Consider the following 19349-nt stretch of genomic DNA (forward strand, 5'->3'; position numbering starts at 1 on the left):
GGTGTTATTTTTTTCTAGAATTTTTAGGGCCGCGGAGACGAGATATTCGGTAATTGAGCAAGAGGCATTAGCTGTAATTTTCGGATTGACAAAGTGTCGGGAGTATTTGATTGGGCGTCGTTTTGTAGTCTATACGGATCATAAGCCGTTGATTCATTTATTCCGGAAGGATAACAAGGAGTTGATGATGTCGCCGAGGTTGCAGAGGTGGTTATTGATGGTGGGTAGTTTTGACATGGAGATGAGATATCGTAGAGGCCGAGAAAATTATTTGCCGGACATAATGTCGAGATGCGGAGCAGGGGAGGATGTGGAAGAAGGTAGTACGGAGGAGATGTGTAAGAAGGAGGTAGCGATGGTCATGGTGGTATCGAGAATGTTGAAGGGAGGTCCGGTAACGTGGGAGGAGATTCGGAAAGAGACGCAAAAAGATAGGGATTTGAGTCGAATAAAAGAATGTATAATGGGCCGGAAGCCGTGGAAAGAAGGAGATAGAGCTTATAAAAATGTTGGAGGAGAATTGACGGTGATGGACGAATGTGTAGTCCGGGGAAATAGGGCAGTGATACCTGGGAAGTTGAGAGGAATGGTTTTAACAATGTTGCATGCAGGTCATCAGGGAATGGAGCGTATGAAACAATGGGGACGAGAATATGTATGGTGGCCGAGGATGAATGTGGAGATTGAGGAACTAGCAAGACAATGTGTAGTATGCAATACTTGGGCCAGGATGCCAGCAAGAGATAGAGAAGGGACTTGGCCGAAAACAACGGAGCCATGGGAGAGGGTTCATGTCGATTTCTTCGAGTATGAAAAAAAGGATTATTTTCTAGTGGTTGATGCATTTTCTAAATGGGTGGAGTTTGAAGTTGTAGGAGGGTTGACAACGCAAGTAGTGGTCAGAAAATTGAAGAATTTGTGGGCAAAGTTTGGAGTGGCTAAATCAATCGTGTCTGACGGTGGACCAGCGTTTAGTAGTGCAGAGTTTGCGAAATTTTGCAAAGAAAATAGGATACGGCATATTTTATCTCCTCCATACCACCCAAGCTCCAATGGGCAGGCAGAGCGGATGGTGGGGTTGGTGAAAGATTGGTTACGAAAGGCAAAGTATGGGAAGGGAGAAGTATGGACGTCGGTGATGTATTATAATAATAGTAGGAGGGGAGAGGATTTGTCTCCAGCAGAGAAGTTTTTAGGGCGCAGAACGAGGATTGGGTTAGATGCTCTGAGGCCAGAGTCTGAGGGTCCGAGGAGAGAACGGGAGGAGGAGGGACTAGCAAAGTTTATGGTGGGACAGTCGGTGTGGGCGAGGGTATATGGTGAAAAGGAGAAATGGCGAGCCGGAGTTGTGATGGAAAGGGTGGGAAAAAAGTTAAGTCGGGTCCGTTTTCAGGATGGTAAGGTTGGTGTAAGACATGAAGATCAGATACGCAGAGGAACGGAAGCGGGGCGAAAGTGACAGGGGCAAGAGGTCAACGAGAGGTCCGAAGTTCAAAAAATATATATAGGTCAAGGTCACGGGGGTGGTGTAGGTGGTCGTTCCGGAAGGCGGAAGGGAAAGGGGAAGTATGATATAAAGAGGGGTATATATATATATAAGGTGGGAATATAAGTCAAAGTATGATCGAGTCAAATTGTAAAGAAAAATTATAATGTATCAGAGTAAAATAGTAAAAGGAAAATTGTTTTTTTTGAATTTTTTTTTTGTGTGAAATTTGGTGGAGCTGAAATAAATATTAGAGAAATGTTTAAAAAATGTTGAATTAAATAAATTAAGGAGAAATAAATTATTAAAAAAAAAAATATTTTTTTGGAAGTTTAGGTTAAATAAAATAATGTAAAGGGAAAAGGGTTTTGAAAGTGTATATTAAGTAAAATAAATTTTCGAAATATATTTGGTGGAATAAACCGGTAACGAAGAAGGAATAAGCGGCGGAATAATATTGAAGCGAAAATAGTTGAAGGTTCTTGTGGTAAACGGAGGGGCGGAGGCAGGAATAGAATGGGTATGAATAATGGGAATAGGTGGATGGGATGATGTAATAAAGAGAAGTATTGAGAAAAATAAAAATTAATTTTAAAAAAAAAAAACAAAAAGTAATGGTAAAAAAAAAATTAATAACGGGGTTAGGGTTGAGTGATTTGTATTATAATGTTTTTTATATTATAATGTTAATAACGGGGTTAGGGTTGAGTGATTTGTATTATAATGTTTTTTATATTATAATGTTGTATTTTGTTGGCAGGGAATAGTGAATTAAAAGGAAAAAATAATAATAATAATAATAAGATGTTAATAAAGGGAGTAATGGTTGTTTGTTGTTTTTAATTTTTCTTAAGAGAAAAATAGTAGGAGTTAAGGTTAAATGATAAAAAATATAATAAATAAAAGTTTTTCTGTTAACGAAAATAGAGAGAGAAAGAGGAAAAAAAAAAAGAGTTAGGAAGATGGGGTATTGAAATATAAAGGAAATGATTTACGAGTAAGAGAGTGTTGAGAAAAGGAAAATTTTGAATAAGTAAGAGAAGAAGAAAACATAAAATTCATAATTTTATTCGGTATGCCGATTATTAATAAGTAAGTCGTTATATATATATATGCAAGGAGAGTGATGAGGAAAGGGGAGGGAAGAAAAGGGGGAAAGCAGAATAAAATAAAATAATAATAAGAGAAGGTAAATGATTATGTGATATAGATATGTAGACCTGGGTACTCATTTGATGCGAAATACGATAATTAGTGCGGATATGGAACCGCTTGCTAGTGAATGGAGGGCTTTAGCCCAGGAAGGCACGAGATCAATGGAGGGGAAAAGAAGACCATCAGAGCACTCAAGGGAAACGGTACGTGAAGAAAGAGACAGGGTGATATGTTATGGTTGTGGAATGGCGGGACATATCCGCCGGTGGTGTCCCAAGGAACGGTTTGATACTATGGGAGGGCGAACCTGGAAGGAGTCGGAGCCAACGTCCGCATCTTCCGATAACAGAGCAATACAATCAGATCAACGAATGGCGTCGGACACGCCAGTGTTACGGGTAGGAGAAGATGAGTATAGGCAGTTGTTGGGGCCAACGAGGTCCGATAAAGGGGGGAAATGTCATAAATGAGTGACATATTTGATGATATTTATTGCGTGAACATTAATAAATAAATTGTGCAGGTTCATTATTAGACCGTATTTTAATATTTTGTTTTATTTTATTTTTAGATATCGAAATTAAGTTTTGTTAAATCATAATGAGATTGTATTTTATGCGCTTCCCTATAAAAGGGAAGCGAAATATTATAAAAATTATTAACTATTTTATTTTTGTTTTTAATATATTTTTTTTTGGTTGTAATAGTAAATTTGAAATAAAATTATTCATTTTTTTGTGTGGGAAATTCAATAAAATTATTATACTCGGAGTTTTGCTTTCTATTCGGACTTATACGGCACAACGTAATAGTACGGCTGTGGTACATAAGGAGGAATAAGAGGGAAAAGTTGAATGGACGGTAAAGAGCTTGTTATAAAAGGGAGAAGAAAAACATTATTTTTTTTATGTACGCTTCTTTTTGGTGTGTTGCAAAATTATAAATAATTGTTTTCTCGTGGTTGGCACGTGCGGCGTGTTTGGTTTTTTTTGCCCCCCCTTTTCTAGTTTATATTGTAATGGTCCATGTATTTTCGGCCAGGCCATAAAAGAAAATGTAAAATGTAATTGTTAAAATAAAATAAAATAAAAGGGAAGAATGGTAGAAGGGAGCCTGGTAGAGGTTGTAATTGTGTTAATAAATATAAAAAAAATTTTTATATATAAAGTGTAAGTTTTTTTTTATAAAAGTTTTTATTAAATTTAATTTTTTTTTTGTAAAAAATTTTTTATATAAAAAATTTAAGTTAGTTGTAAAAATTAAATTATAAATTTTTAAACTTTTGGCTGCTTCCTCAAACAACATCTTTGGTACTTTGGAATGGAAACCGTGTTTCGACTAGTTGATTTAGGGGAATTTTACCTACAAGTTACATTAATAAAGAAAAACAATGGTATGATTTTGGGCGAAAGACAAAGGGACGAAAATCATCCGCCGACCTCCGGAGTTAGACACAAACGGTACTACAATTGTCAGGAAGAGGGTCATCTCAGACATCAGTGTACTCAAACTACCCAGGGAGATATGTGTGCCTATGGGAGTCATATCGGAGAACCCACGTGTGGAGACGCATGAAGGGCCGAAACGTACCTATAGGGAGATGGATTCGGGGCAGCCTACAACTTCCGTTCTTATAAGGACTGCCGAGAATATTGATCGACATCCTCAAACGATACGAAACTACGATGATCGTGTTCAACAACCGGGCAGATCTCGCGGGCAGAGTGCGGGAGATGTATTGTAGAGAGCTGTGGCCACTCTAGCCACTGATGTTCCGCAGACGGCTGGCACTGATGATTTTTGGGGCAACCCCATGTCTGCCTAGGAAGGTTATTTGTGAAGATATTCTCATAATAGTAGTGTAGGCCTTATATTTTTTTTAGGGCACTTAATGTCCATCGCGAATAAATATATAAATATATAGGCATTTAGTATGCATGTTGAATTATGTTAGAATTTTTGTTTTATGTATGCCGATATGCCATGAGCCCATAAAGGGGTGGCATGTCGTATTTGTAAATACGGATATATATGTTTATTACGCGAAATGCCAATCAACCGATTTAAATAAGGTTGATTGGATTGTAAAAAAACATGTGATATGATATATTTTTTTTTCCACAAATTATTATAAAAGTATTATTAGTTTTTTTTTTGAGAGTGATATTTTTTAATTTATTAATAAAAGTATTGATTATAAAAAAAGAAGGTTTCAGAGTGATTAATTTTGGGTTAGCATTAAAACAATAATTTATTTAAAAAAGGGTTTCAGAGTGATTAATTTTAGGTCATAAACAAATATATCCGTATATACAAATACGACAGATAGGAACAGTAAAAGTCCTGATTCTGATAAAACTATGAATTCATAAGCCCATATCTACTGGTAACCAAGTTTAAAATATTAAATTCAGATAAGACTAAAAACAGATCAGCGAATTCAACGCTGCTATTCAAATAGGTTTCGCGTATCTACCAATTAAGTAAAGAATGTAATTTAATATATGAGAGAGCTATAGAGATAAAATGTTCCACTCTATCCAAAGAATAAAGACATAGAATAAACGATAATATTACATTAGATGAAATCATGAAATTAGGAAATGAAATAGATGAGATAGATGCCGAGAAAAGCGACGACAACATATATCTGAGATAGAAAAACTAAAGATAAAACATGTAGGAGTTAAAACTAATAAAAAGGTAGAGGACGATAAACAAGTCAGCCGACAAGACAATAGAGAACTCATGCAATATGATGACAAACATAAACAAAGACAACACAATAGGATAGCTATTACAGGTAATAATCGGTTCCGTGATATCGTTATGCCTAGTGTTGATAATAGACTAAATTTAGTCGATTAACAGATGGTCGAAACGTAAAAACTTTAGCCACTAAATTAGTCGATTAAGACTAAAATTATTGATATTTATTATATTTATTTTATTAAAGTTTAAAAAAATCTACCTAATTTTCAATAAATAAAATAATAATTTTAAAAACAAAATATTAGATTTGGTGCCAGCCAGGTGCTAAAAATAAACAAATTCAAAATTAAAATAAATAGAAATATAATTATAAGCAAATCCAAGAAATTAGTCGACTAATTTAGACGCTAAAGTTTTTAGTCGATTTCCTCGACTATGACTATTAGTTGTAGTCGGAAGAAGTTAACTAATTAACAACACTAGTTATGACAATCGAAGGTTTTATAATCAAAATAATAATTACATTCCCAGGTATCAAGATTACGACAGATATCACAATTACGATAGATTTCGAAGACGTAAACACCTACTACAATGGTTACCCGAGATTTAATTATAGATACATGGCAATAATAATTATAGATACAATGATATTAATAATTATAGACAATTCAACGATTCGAGAAACAGTCAAAGATTTAGCAATAACATGTAACCTAATCAAACCTTAAGAGATTATGATGCACCAAACACCAGTCATTACAACAATAATAACAGAAACAATACGAATGATTAACAATTATATAAGTTAAATTCAATATTCAAATAAAATAAATACAGTGAAAATGGAAGAGAAATAAGACAACATGAAAATTAAAAGAAAGAATATAATATATTCAATATAGACGTAAATAACATGGAAGAAGACTAATAATACGGTAAATAATTCATACAAAGTAATATTGATAATCAAGGAAATACCAATAACAATGCAGGTAGACACTGGCACAAAATTTACCATATTACCACGATATATAACGAAGAAAGTGGGCATTAGCGAAGCTAAAAAACGGAATATGATGGTTAAGCTATAAAAATCATAGGTCCAGTATAAATCAGCGTTAAATACGAAGGAAAAACTCAAGTATTCGAAGCGTTCATAGTAGACAGTAACAAGATTACGCTATTAGAAGATATTGGTTGAATGCTTTCGGGAACATGTAAAGATAAATTGTGGGGGTGACACTTTCCTATGGGAGTTTTGGGAATAAATATATCTAAATAGATTTTTTATTAAATATGTTGGATGTTATGTTAGCATTTAAAATGGCAAAATATGATGATCTCTAATAGAAATGTGATTTAAATTTTAACTTAAGGTCTAATAACTGTTTAAACCCCAGAAAACATTTATATTATAATTAGTTAATAAATTATATCAAAAGACTACAAGAAAGGCATATTATTTTAAAATTAAAAAATAGCATTCTTAGCTAAATCATACCTAGATATAAGTAATGTATTTTGGAGAAAGTTGTACAGTCAAATAAAATATATTTGTTATTAGGTGTAGGAAACCTATAAAATGTGAGCAATGAGAATATTTTGAATGAATGAATATTTTCAAACTATTTGTGACTATATATAAGAAAAATTAGCATTTAACTATTTTTAATGATTTTTAAAAATATTTAAAAAATTGGGAATATTTTCTTTCAATAAATTCTTAGGGAATATTCGGGCTTATCATCTCTACGGTATGATAAATCTTGACTATAATAATAAAATTAATAGCAAATTGTGAACCGAAGATTAGCCATCAAGATATCATAAATTTAAATCTAATTTAAATCATTCTTTAAATTAAATTAATTAAAATAAATAAAGTAGCGGTTTTGCAAAAATTTTTATACCAAAACATTATCGCCATAAGAACTTGATAAATACTTACCAAAAAATTCCTCAATACAAAAAATTGTTTTAACAACTCTGATATACGCTGCTCTATAAAAGTGACTTTTTCAAGGCGTAGCATATATATAAACATTTTAATTTATCAAAAAAGTATTAATAAAAACAAAGAAAATTTGAACTATACAGTTTTTAAATTGAAATATTTTCCTCAGAATTTTTTAGGCATTTATAATTTTTGAAATCATGTGATCGCATAAATGTTATTTAAAATCTATAATATTTTTCAAGGTTTATTTGAAAGAAATTTGCAGTTAGTTTCACTTTTAATTAATGGATTTGCAAATGAGAGCATAATACCTTTAATTTAATCATATTTATATAATTTTTTAGGATTATATTTGGATTAAAGCTTAGAAAAAAAAAATTAAGATGGAATTTATTTTTTAAATAAAAATTTATATATCAATACAAATTTTGGGGCGGGTTGGAGAAAATTTAATTTTCTTCTTCCCTTTTTCAAAAAAATTAATGTCGCAAATGCTTGCTCTTTAAGCTGACATTACGATTTACGGTATGTTCATGAATAATAAAATTAAAAAGCTAACTCTAAACGACATTTCCAGATTCTCGCCTCCCCAAATGTCCATTCCCGGGTCGTAGGCTCCGACTTCCCAAAAATATTCCCTGTTCAAGGCTAGGAGACCACCTGCCATTGTGGGCGACCTGTTACAGTAATCAAATGTATATAATATAGTTATTCGTTTAATTTTTATTAAAAAAAATATTGTAAAATTTGTCAAAAAAAAACAACGCATTTGTAGTTTAAAATTTCAAAAACGCGCTCCCTAGTTTAAAATATGAATACGTTGGTCTAAAAATGGCATTTTTTGTTGATCACAAATAAATAAAAGAAACGCCGTCGTTTGTAGTGTTCCTGCAAAATAAAATTAACGTAACAAGGTAATTTGCAAAGCAATTTGTACAAAAAAAAAATTAACATAATAATGAAACATTTAAAAAAAATAATACGAATGATTGAGATAATATTATAAATATTATGAATAGGGGATGTTAATATTCTCAGTTTGTGTCGCAGACCCAAAATTTTTACTAACCCTACCCTACATCAATATCTGAGAACCCTTTAAATATAACTTTAACCTTTCAAAAAGGGGGCTCACGGGTCCCGTCGGAAATCGAATTGCCACCAACCCTTTGCTTTATTAATAAAAGTAAGTAACAAATTATTTTCATTAAAACGAGTTTTTTTTAGTCTCAAGTTATGCCACTTCTCATGAGACATTATATCTGTAATCGTAATTCATGTGTCATCAACGCTTTCTTAGTACCTTCTTTCTAAGGTAAATTTTCAAAAAATATTTCATACCTTTTTATTAAAAATTACAATACAATTTCCTATAATTATCGGAAGAAAAATCGAGGAAAAAGGAACAAAAAAATGAAAGAAGCCTCAAAAATAATTCAAAATAAAATACAGGAACATATTTTTTTAAAGAGAAACCAAATTTAAAATGTTTTTTTTTAAAAAAATGGCCTTAATCATCATTAAATATTTTTAAATTGTTACACCCAATTTTCCCAAAGTTTTTCCCGGTTACTTCTTACTTAATTTTCTCCAAAAAAATAGAGCTAAAATGCGAGAATATTTTTAAAGTTTCTCCATTTTTAGTAAAGAAAAATTTACGCGATAAAATTTTCATAGTAAAAAAACAAGAATTAACCCCAAAGAGATGGTGACGTAGAATTTTGTTTAAATTTTGATCAATGTCCAATATTAAATTATACATATCAAATTGTGTTAATGGCAAAGAATAGATTATGCACGGAATAAATTCTTGATATATCATAAAAAAATATATGTGAATTTACAGTTTTAAATATTTAAGTCCAACTTAGTCCATTAAAAAAATCAACCCAGCCCAAAATAAAAATTGAAATTGACCCAGCCTGACTTACATTTATGTTTAATTGCCCTTAGCCTATGAAAATCTCGAACCGGGGGGTATATTGTTGCTTTAAATTTGTGGGATACAATTGGCACTCCGACATATATTTAAATTCGGAATATTTAACTTGATTGCAAGTAATTAATAGTTAGTATTTCCCGGGAGAATTAAAGTACAATTTGCTAATTGTTTTTGTACAAATCATCCTGCAAATTATATTCGTTTAAAGAAAATCACATTTCCTTTTAAAAATAAATATGTTGTATTTTTTTAATTGCCTAATTAACATAAAATTTTCATTCTTTCACCTAATAGGACTTGTAGGAGATGACAATCTCTGTTTTTCTCGTTCCGAGACAGATAACCAAGTAAAGTGCAGACTCCAGGTAAACCCACCCTGAGCTATGCCACTCCCAGAGCTGTATTGCATTGTACGATCGTTGATAGCGTCAATCATAGGGCAGAGGACAGCATTGCGTTTCTCTTTGATTCTTTGAGCCAAGGGTTCGAGCCTTTAAAAAAATATACACTTCAAATCCTAATCCTGTGATTATAATATGATTTAGGGAAAAGTAGAATAGAATAATACAAATGACTTAAAGGAAAGAAAATAAATGATACTAAGGATAATAAAATACGCCTGGGGCCAGAGTAGATTAATAGGATTATCAAAAGTATATCCTTAGGCTCAGTCGGGATTTTTTTTAAAGAAATTCTATTTTTAAGCATGGCTCAGATTTAAAACAAATTATTTTTGTCCCGATCCGGGTATTATATATATTTTAAGCTCGGCCAATTTAACATTTTACGGGGCACCCAAATTTTTAAAATTCAGTTATTTTAAATCGTATCACGTCAATACCGCGAAACTTTTACCGCGAAATGTATTATCGCGAATGTCGATTACCGCGAAAAGATATTATAGCGAATGCATTACCGCGAATGCATTATAGCGAATGTATCAAGCAAATATATTAGCGCGAATGCATTACGCGAAAATATTATAACGAATGCATTACAGCGAATGTAATACCGCGAATGCATCATAGCGAATATATTAGCGCAAATGCCTTATAGCGAATGCATTACCGCGAAAACATTATAGCGAATGCATTATCGCGAATGCATCATAGCGAATGTATTATAGCGAATATATTAGCGCGAATGCATTACCGCGAAAACATTATAGCGAATGCATTACAGCGAATGTATTATCGCGAATGTATAGCGAATGTATTAGAGCGAATACATTACAGCGAATGCATTATCGCGAATGCATCATAGCGAATGCAATATCGCGAATGCATTACAACTAACATTATCACAATGCAATAGTGATTTATATTTGACAAAATTATATTTAACCCATTTATTAAGTTCCAAAAAACCAGAGAACCAGCTTAATTGTCTATATTTATTTAAAGTAGCGTTTTAAAATTATTTACCTCTAAAACACGTCACTTGTTATTTATGAAATTCTATTTTATTAAAAAATATGTGGAATTTGGTATACTCAATTTTTTTAACGATGATAATAACAATTATCCTATAGGAGACTTAATAAACCAATGTAATCTACAAGCCTGGGGATTGGGGCTTGTTGGGGCAAAAATTAACTTTTACTAGAATCAATCTTAAAATATAAAATATTAAAAATATTTATTAATTTATAACTTAAGTAAAGTGTTTGTTGGGCTATCTCATGGTATTTAATAAATTCAATTATAAATTGTCAAGCTTATGATGATATTGACAAAAACGACTACTAGCCCTATTCCTACTATTGGAAGAAAGTTGATAATGAGATCAAAAATTTTGATTATTTACCGGGCGGCTAAAAAACGTCGCGTTTTGAAATCTTATAAACTCCGAAACGGTTCAATCGTTTTTTATGAAATCTCCTGTCTTAATATTCTCAAAATATATAATTTTATAAAGTGGTTTTTAGAAAATTAAGATAAAAAAAATGTAATCGTACATATATATTTTTAAAGATTTCCTTTAATTCATAAACTATAACATAAAAACAAAATATTTTAAATTTTATAAAGTGGCTTTTAGAAAATTAAGATAAAAAAATGTAGTCGGACATATATATTTTTAAAGATTTCTTCAAATTCATAAACTATAACATAAAATATTTTGGCATTATTAAACAAATCTCATTATTAAATACCACTAACAATATAAACATACGATAATTTTCTAAAATATGTATTTTATCAAAGATCTGATAATGATAAAATTTTGACATGAGAAGAAAAATTGGAATCAAGTTTAATTCCTGAATTCTCTAGGAAAAAGTAGAATATTAATCCAGTTCATCAAGCTAACCTCATGGTTATCATATAACTCATCATGCTCCTTTTGTTTTTCAACTAAGATTTTATCAAGCAAAACCATAGATTCGTAATACGAATTCCACTAGAATTTATCAGATACCTACCCAATTTCTTGATGTTACCTGCCATATTGGTAGACATTTTTTGTTTATTCCACAAAGTAAGACACTTTTGGAAAGAACTTTGTGATTATTTTATGTTATCAGCTAAAGCTAAAAAATTTCTGATGCCCATAATTAGGGGAGACCGGTGTTATAATGAAACCAGGGTTATAGTGAGAGTGGCTTTATTTTCTAGAGTATTCAACTCTAAGAGATAATTTTTTACTAAAACTATATACTTATATATTGCATATGCGGCTATAATTTTTATTTCTATCGGACCGCTTGAAGAATTTTTATAATGCTTTATATCATTCGTACCTTCAAAAGTAACTTTTTACACTTTTACTATTTTTCAAAAATAAAGATTAATATACAATTTTACCACACAAAAATCATCTTATATAAAAGAAAAAATCCTATTTTATAGAATAACAATTTACCCGAACAAAATTGATAATATAAATACTTCAAAATATGATCTTAATCAAAGTGGTGCTACTGGGGCTATTTTTATGGGGTTAGGTCGAACCTTTTTTTTTTGCTATTTTTTAAAAATTTGACATGCAAAAAAAGCCAAGGAGAGACCAACTAAAAGAAAAAAAATCGAAAAATGTTATTATATGATAAATAATTGTTTGGTATACAAATAAATTATATCAAGCATAACAATCAAGACTGCTTTCAATGTCAGTTATTAGTTACATGGCTTTGCAATTTTATTGTTTTTTTATTTGCAAAGATTGTGAATGTTTTAAATGATTTTATATAACACTTTTATGTTTTAAATCATTAAATATATCCTAATAAAAAAATATATAACTTTTATATATGAAAAATTAAGCAGAGTTTATAATAATCTCGACCAAGGGCTTGTTCGTCCCCGGGTAGGGTTCACTCGGTTACCAAAAAAAATTCCAGGAAAAATGATATTTTGAAAAAATTTTAGAGATGTATTTTTGAAATTTAAACATATCATAAAACTAATAGAGCTGAACAAAATGAGATATTTTTTATTAAAAATGAAAAAGTACTTATAATTTTCTTAAGGTTTGCCTTTAGGGTTCGCCATAACCCCGTTCTCCCCTACAAGTTTTCAATAAATTAAAAAGAAAAAACTTGATGTTTAATATTTAAAATGATTAGATGAAAAAGAGAAATCTATTTTATTACTTAGAATCTTTTTTATATATTTTGAGTCAAAAAAAAGAAAAGCCTTAGCCTTAATTTCAATAAAAAAATGTTTTTAGAGCCAATTCCCATTTTAACTTAATTTTCAGATTCAACTAAGTCAGTCGAAAAGTCGATAAATATAAAATTGTAAATTTCATGAAACTCCATTCGCGATATGATAATGCATTCGCGCTATAATGCATTCGCGATAATTCATTCGCTATAATGCATTCTCTATAATGCATTCGCGATAATTCATTCGCTATAATGGATTCGCTATAATGCATTCGCTATAATGCATTCGCGATAATTCATTCGCTATAATACATTCGCTATAATGCATTCGCGGTAATATATTCGCGATAATTCATTCGCTGTAATGTATTCGCTATAATACATTCGCGATAACATTTTCGCGGTTTTACATTCGTGCTAATACATTCGCTATAATATTTTCGCTGTATTATATTCGCTATAATGCATTCGCTATATTATATTCGCGATAATGCATTCGCTGTAATGCATTCGCTGTAATGCATTCGCTATAATATCTTTTAGCGGTAATCGACATTCGCGATAATGCATTCGCGATAATACATTTCGCGCTAAAATTTTCGCGGTATTGACATGTAACCGATTTTGTTTCGTGGAGGGTGCAAAATTAGAAAGCACATATTTTATAAATAAAATTCTATTTATAATTTAAACTAAGGTTTTAAAAAAAATCGAAAAAATTTCTAAATATGCCACTGGTTGTTTGTAAATTGTAACCTACTTTGTATTATACAAATATATTTAATATTTAATAATCAACTAGACCAAAATAGCAATTGGAACATGGCAAATTTCCATATCACTAATCACTTATCTATCTTGGTAAAATTCCAAACTAAATATGACCCATATAATTAAGTAAAACCAATTGAATGGTTGTTAGCACAGGAAATTCAGAATATAACAATTATTTGCATCTGATTTCATCATTTAAAGTGGTTCATTCCAAACTTAGGTATCGTTAGAAACTGAAAAATTAAAAGGATATTGTGATGACATGGAAATGGATGAAATCATCGATCTATGTGAAGATGAATGGGAAATTATTAAAGAAAAGAATCTTCAAAGAACAATTAATATAGGGGGATTTTTATGCAGCAAGACTAAATTGTCTAAAAAAAACACAATAGGTACAAACACCCTTTTCTCATCAACCAGTATCAAAGCAAGAGAGGCTAATTTTAAAAATGATCCATTTTGTCAACATTATATATGGATACACGTTAAAGATATTACTAACAGAGGATGAAAATCTACAACTAAAGAACATTTAAATAAAACATGGAAAGCAATTGGGGTAAACATCTTTAAATTAGTATTATTTTATATTACTGTCAGATTTATGGAAAATGATTGCTTAGAAATGGCGGGTCCCTGGTTTTAATATCCAATAATTTTTTTTATACTTAATATATAGTTTAATTTTTTCTAATCCTTTTTTTAAAATTTCGGCACACACAAATATTTTATCTAAGCATAATAAATTTAAATATTTATAGACTTCAAGGTTAGTTTGATCTTGTATCAAAGTAATGAGTAGTAATGGAGGTATATTTATTTGAAATTGGAGCCAAAAAATGCAGATGCCGGATATATTTTTCAAAAATATTATTGTTTATATTAATTTATACTTGTTAATAATTATTCCTTATCTCATATTAAATATATATTTAATTATATTTATTATCACATTCATAAGTTATTTTATCAATATTTCGATTTCAAGTTTTCCGGCGTAATATTTTTTTAATGGCCTAATATTTATCTCATTTTCAAATTTATAGTCAAATAATAATTATTTCTAAAACTTCTTGTCCAACAGGGAGAAAGAAATTGCAACCTTGTCCAACATAGAGTCTCCGCCATCAAGCAGTAACAGCTTTCATGGAGTTAGAAGAGCCAATTATTTGCTATTACTGAAATATCACAATGGCCTGAAAGAAATATTTCCTCAGAAGCATTAAAATTATTGGATTCAATGCTTATTCCAAATTTTATTTCTCATTAGAATGTATTATTTAATTATACAACTATTTTATATATTACTTTTCAAAAACATGACATTGATTTGATTAAGAAGGATAGTGGAGAGCATTTTATTAGAACTCAAGGAAATTAGGGCTAATGTTGATGAAGAATTTCATATTTTATATGTTATTGTTGAGTCAAAAGCAGAGCTATACGTGTTTAATATTTGTCTCCCTCGACTTGTAGCAAGGCAAGCTTATCTTTAAAACATAAATATAGGATCAGTAGAAGAGTATATCTTAGATACAGATACATTTATAGCCCAAATAAATGAATTTTTAATACATCATGCAGCACTTACCAATCTGAAAATATTACTTCCACAAAAGCCTTCCCAACCTTTTTCAGATGGTGATAGAAAAAAAAATATTTGTTAGATTTTTATCATGAAGATGTTAAAATATCTTATGATGCCTTACTAGCTGAATAACTATATTTATAAGATTAACTATGGTTGATATAGTCCCAAAAAATGCTATGGATGCTCTGCATTATTTCAAACACATTTTAAATAATATTCCCAATGTATTAAAGGGGTTTATATTATATATATTAGCAACTCTTCCCATTAGTAAACTAAAGAGAGAACATTCTCTTTTCTCTGAAAAACATACCAAGAAATACAACTTCTGAAAGTAGATTGAAAGGTTTGGATCTTTTGAATATTAATAGGCATTTGACGACAAGCAAGGATGAGATAATTGAAAAATTAACTCAATCCCAACGAAGATTGGATTTTACATTGTAAATATATAACATACAAAATACAATTATTCCTAAGAAACTTTTTGTGTATTAATTTATATTTCCAACATTTAAATTTTTTATACTTTATATATAAATTTTAAAGGCTCAAAATTCAAATTTCTATTTTGGGTCATTTAAGTGATTCTTATAGTGGTTATATTCACTTTATATTTTATAATTCACATTTATTTTATAGTTTTTCATATAATATTTTTTAATTCACATTATTTTATAGTTTTTTATATGCCAGTTTATACATATAATTTTTTTATAATTAACATTAATTTAAAATTGTGTATTAGAAATAGTTATTATTTAGATTTTGTACAGTTCATTTTAATATTATTCATTATTTGTTGTTTGACTTAAATTAAAAAAACTGGGATTTGAATTAAAGAAAAATTATTAATGGTGCCGTGACCAGGATACGAACCTGGTATTTATCTTTTATCTTTGTTCGTTTTATATTTAAAAAAAATAAAGTAACTGGTTCTATTAATGAAGAACAGAGGTTTTGCCTATTAATCACATAGACAAACAAAATGTTATCATGTCTGTGTAGCCTGAAAACATAAAGAATATATCTATGGATATTAAAAGCGAAATGCCAATCAACCGATTTAAATAAGGTTGATTGGATTGTAAAAAAACATGTGATAGGATATATTTTTTTTCCCACAAGTTATTATAAAAGTAATCATTAGTTTTTTTTGTGAAAGAGAATTATTATGATTATAATTTTTCATAAAGATTTGTAAAACCATTTTGTATAATAAAAAGTGCCAGGTTATTTAGATTGTGAATTTTCAGTGAGTATATCTTTTATTTTTTGGATCTTGGTCAGTTTAGTTTTTTTTTCCTTTATATTGTTCACGGTTTCTACTTTTCTGGTTTTGTTTTAGTGGTGCTCGTGACGCAGATCGGAAGATTTGGAGTGATTCGGTTTTAAAGGTAAAACAAAATTTTATTGATATATATTTTATCTGATAAATCTTTGGCAACGCAGTAGTACTAACACTAAATACGGATTTAATTGGGATTTTTTTTGGTAACAATATCCATATATTCTTTTTATATAAACATTTTTATTTAATTTAAATTAATTGGGCGGTAATTTTAATTAAAAAATTTATGAGCAAATGGTTTATTTTTTTAGGCATAGTGGGGAGCATAGTTTTGGGGATAAGGTTCTCTTTTATAATGATTTGGGTTATAAAGTTTTGTATAAGAACTTTAATGAATTGGATTTAGGTAAGCAGGTGATTACTATTGGGATATTGGTAATGATGTATTTATTGATTATTATATTGAAAATTTTGGTGAAAAGGGGTACTGCGGTACTGGCAGAAATGTATAGTAATTTTAAAAAAGACACTGCGGTGTTGGCTGGTTATGTTAAAAAGGCAGACTTGGAAAGTAGTCTAAAAGATGTTTTAGATGAAATCAAGGCTGGGAATGATTTGGAGAGGTTCGGCGAGATTCTCCGGGAAGAGAAGGAAATGAAGGAAGTCATCAATGCGTTGATGAGGTTGAGCAGAAATTCTGGGAAGTGCCTTAAATGTGAACAAAGTAGTAATAATAGTAAAAATAGTTACAAGGAAAGTAATGGGGTGTCGGTAAATAAAAAATTTAAGGAAATTATCATTTGCCATCGTTGCGGATGGAGAGGACATAAAAGGGATACCTGCGTGGTCCCAGAACATAGGTTTAAAGATGGATTTCCGTTAAAGAAATCTGAAATAGGAAATGCTAATGTAAAAATGGTTAGTTTAAACCGGACCAGATTATGTTTTAAATGTAAAAGGCTGGGACATGTGGCTGTGAACTGCATGGAAGTATATCAAAATTCGTGTTGACTATATGATTGCAAGGTGAATCATATAGGAATCGGGGCTCCGAGAGGTCGGAAAAATTTGTATAATAAAACATTTAATATTGTTAATCGAGATAATGGGAATGATAGAATAAAAATAAGAGGTCATTCTCGTAATTTCCCTGAGATGGGGGTTAGTCGATTTAAGTGGGAACGATATCCGAAAAATATTGTCCGTTATTCTCTTAGAAATGATGTTAGGAATTTTATTTGGGAAAGATGTCCCACAAATCTTGTTAAAAGAAATGTAATTGTCAGTAATAAGCCTTTAAATTCCGAGTTGAATTTAGGGGGGCAATGTGAATGCCAATGGAATTATTATTTCAGATAAAATAAACGCTGATTCTCCGATTAAAACATATGATATTTTAATGACGGAAAGATTAGATGGACCATGTATGTGTCCGAGGGTTAGTTTGAAAATTGACCATAGGAATATAGAGATGCTATTTGACACCGGGGCTAGTATTTCTCTAATGTCGCAGGAGAATTTTTATAAGTATTGGCCTGGGGGTAAACTGGAAAAGGAGGCGATGTGCGTTAGGCAATTTGATGGGTCTGAAGTTGCCGTTGTGGGAAGGGCCAAATTGGGGGTTAATATTAATGATGTAATCTTTTTCCTTGATTTATGGGTGGTGAAAGAAAACGTGGAAACCATCATGGGGTGGAGTTGGATTGTTCAGTTGGGTCCCTTTAATAATTTTTGGAATATTTTTGCAAAACCGGGGGCTACAAATGAGACTAAGAATATGAGTCTGGTGGTTAATAAGGTCCGAGATAAAATTGGGGAAATTGAAGGGACGGATTTAACTGTAAAAGAAGGGAATTCAACCTGTAATTCTGAGATATATAGGTTCCACTGAATTAATAGTTGAGGACAACAGTAAAACTCAGGGAGTAATCGGGGTGAAAGTGATTATTTAATATATATATAATTTGAGAGAATTAATGGGAAAGATACTCTTAATATGCACCAAAGGTGTTCCGTGATTATGAGGAGTTGCGGGATGAATATTATGTAAAAATAAAGACGGGAATTAAAATGTACGTGAACTGTTAGTACCCTTTTTGTTTTGGTTTATTTATTATTACACGATGGTAGTAAGATGTATTGATAAAATGCAAGTGTATTGGTTTTAATTCTTTCATGTTTGTAATGGAAAAATTGGTATACCAGTTGTTTGTAATAAATAGGTTTTAACTTTATGGTGGAAATCGTTTGGTAAAAAGGAGATAAGAATCTTCTGGTATGTAATGGAAAATTAGGGTTATAATATACATGCTTATTTTCGGTTAATGTTTTATATGTGGTAGTATGGAAAGAAAAGTATTACGGCTGTGGTACATAAATAAAACTTAAAGGAAAAAGTGGAATGAACGGTAGGATGCTTATTGTAAAAGGGAGATAAAAACGTTATTTTTGTGTAAGTTTTTATGTGTTATAAGATGAGAAATAATGATTTTCTTGTGGTTGGACAAGTATAATGAAAATTCATAAAATAAATAATAAATTACAAGTATTCATAAACATAATTAAAATTACCAGTCTATAAAAAAAATAATTTCCTTGACTACATATTCAAATTAATATTTAACCCTCGTCGATTTATAATAAAAATTCATAAAAATTACAAATATTAAAAGTATGTATTCAAATTAATAATTAGTACACGAATACAACACCTCCACCCTTCCACGGCCTCTTTCGTTAGTTCCCCATTTTCCCGCACCGAAAACTCTGTACCGTTACTTGAGGACGCTATTGTCATTGGACAGAACCTTAATTTGTGCATCCCT

At 30.5% G+C, this 19349-nt stretch overlaps 1 protein-coding gene across 1 annotated transcript in view; it reads right to left on the bottom strand.

Annotated features, from left to right (window-relative positions):
* LOC135925479 (probable N-acetylgalactosaminyltransferase 9) overlaps positions 1-19349 on the bottom strand; it is a 71769-nt gene that overhangs the window by 26043 nt on the left and 26377 nt on the right. The window contains exons 4-5 of the mRNA XM_065460823.1: positions 9543-9746; positions 7873-7990 (exon numbers count right to left, since the gene is read on the bottom strand). Coding sequence (XP_065316895.1) covers positions 7873-7990; positions 9543-9746 — 322 coding nt within the window. The remainder of the gene's footprint in view (positions 1-7872; positions 7991-9542; positions 9747-19349) is intronic.

This window comes from Gordionus sp. m RMFG-2023, chromosome 1 (genome assembly GCF_954871325.1).
Source record: "Gordionus sp. m RMFG-2023 chromosome 1, tfGorSpeb1-WG-v2, whole genome shotgun sequence".
Classification (NCBI taxonomy): Eukaryota; Metazoa; Nematomorpha; class Gordioida; order Chordodea; family Parachordodidae; genus Gordionus; species Gordionus sp. m RMFG-2023.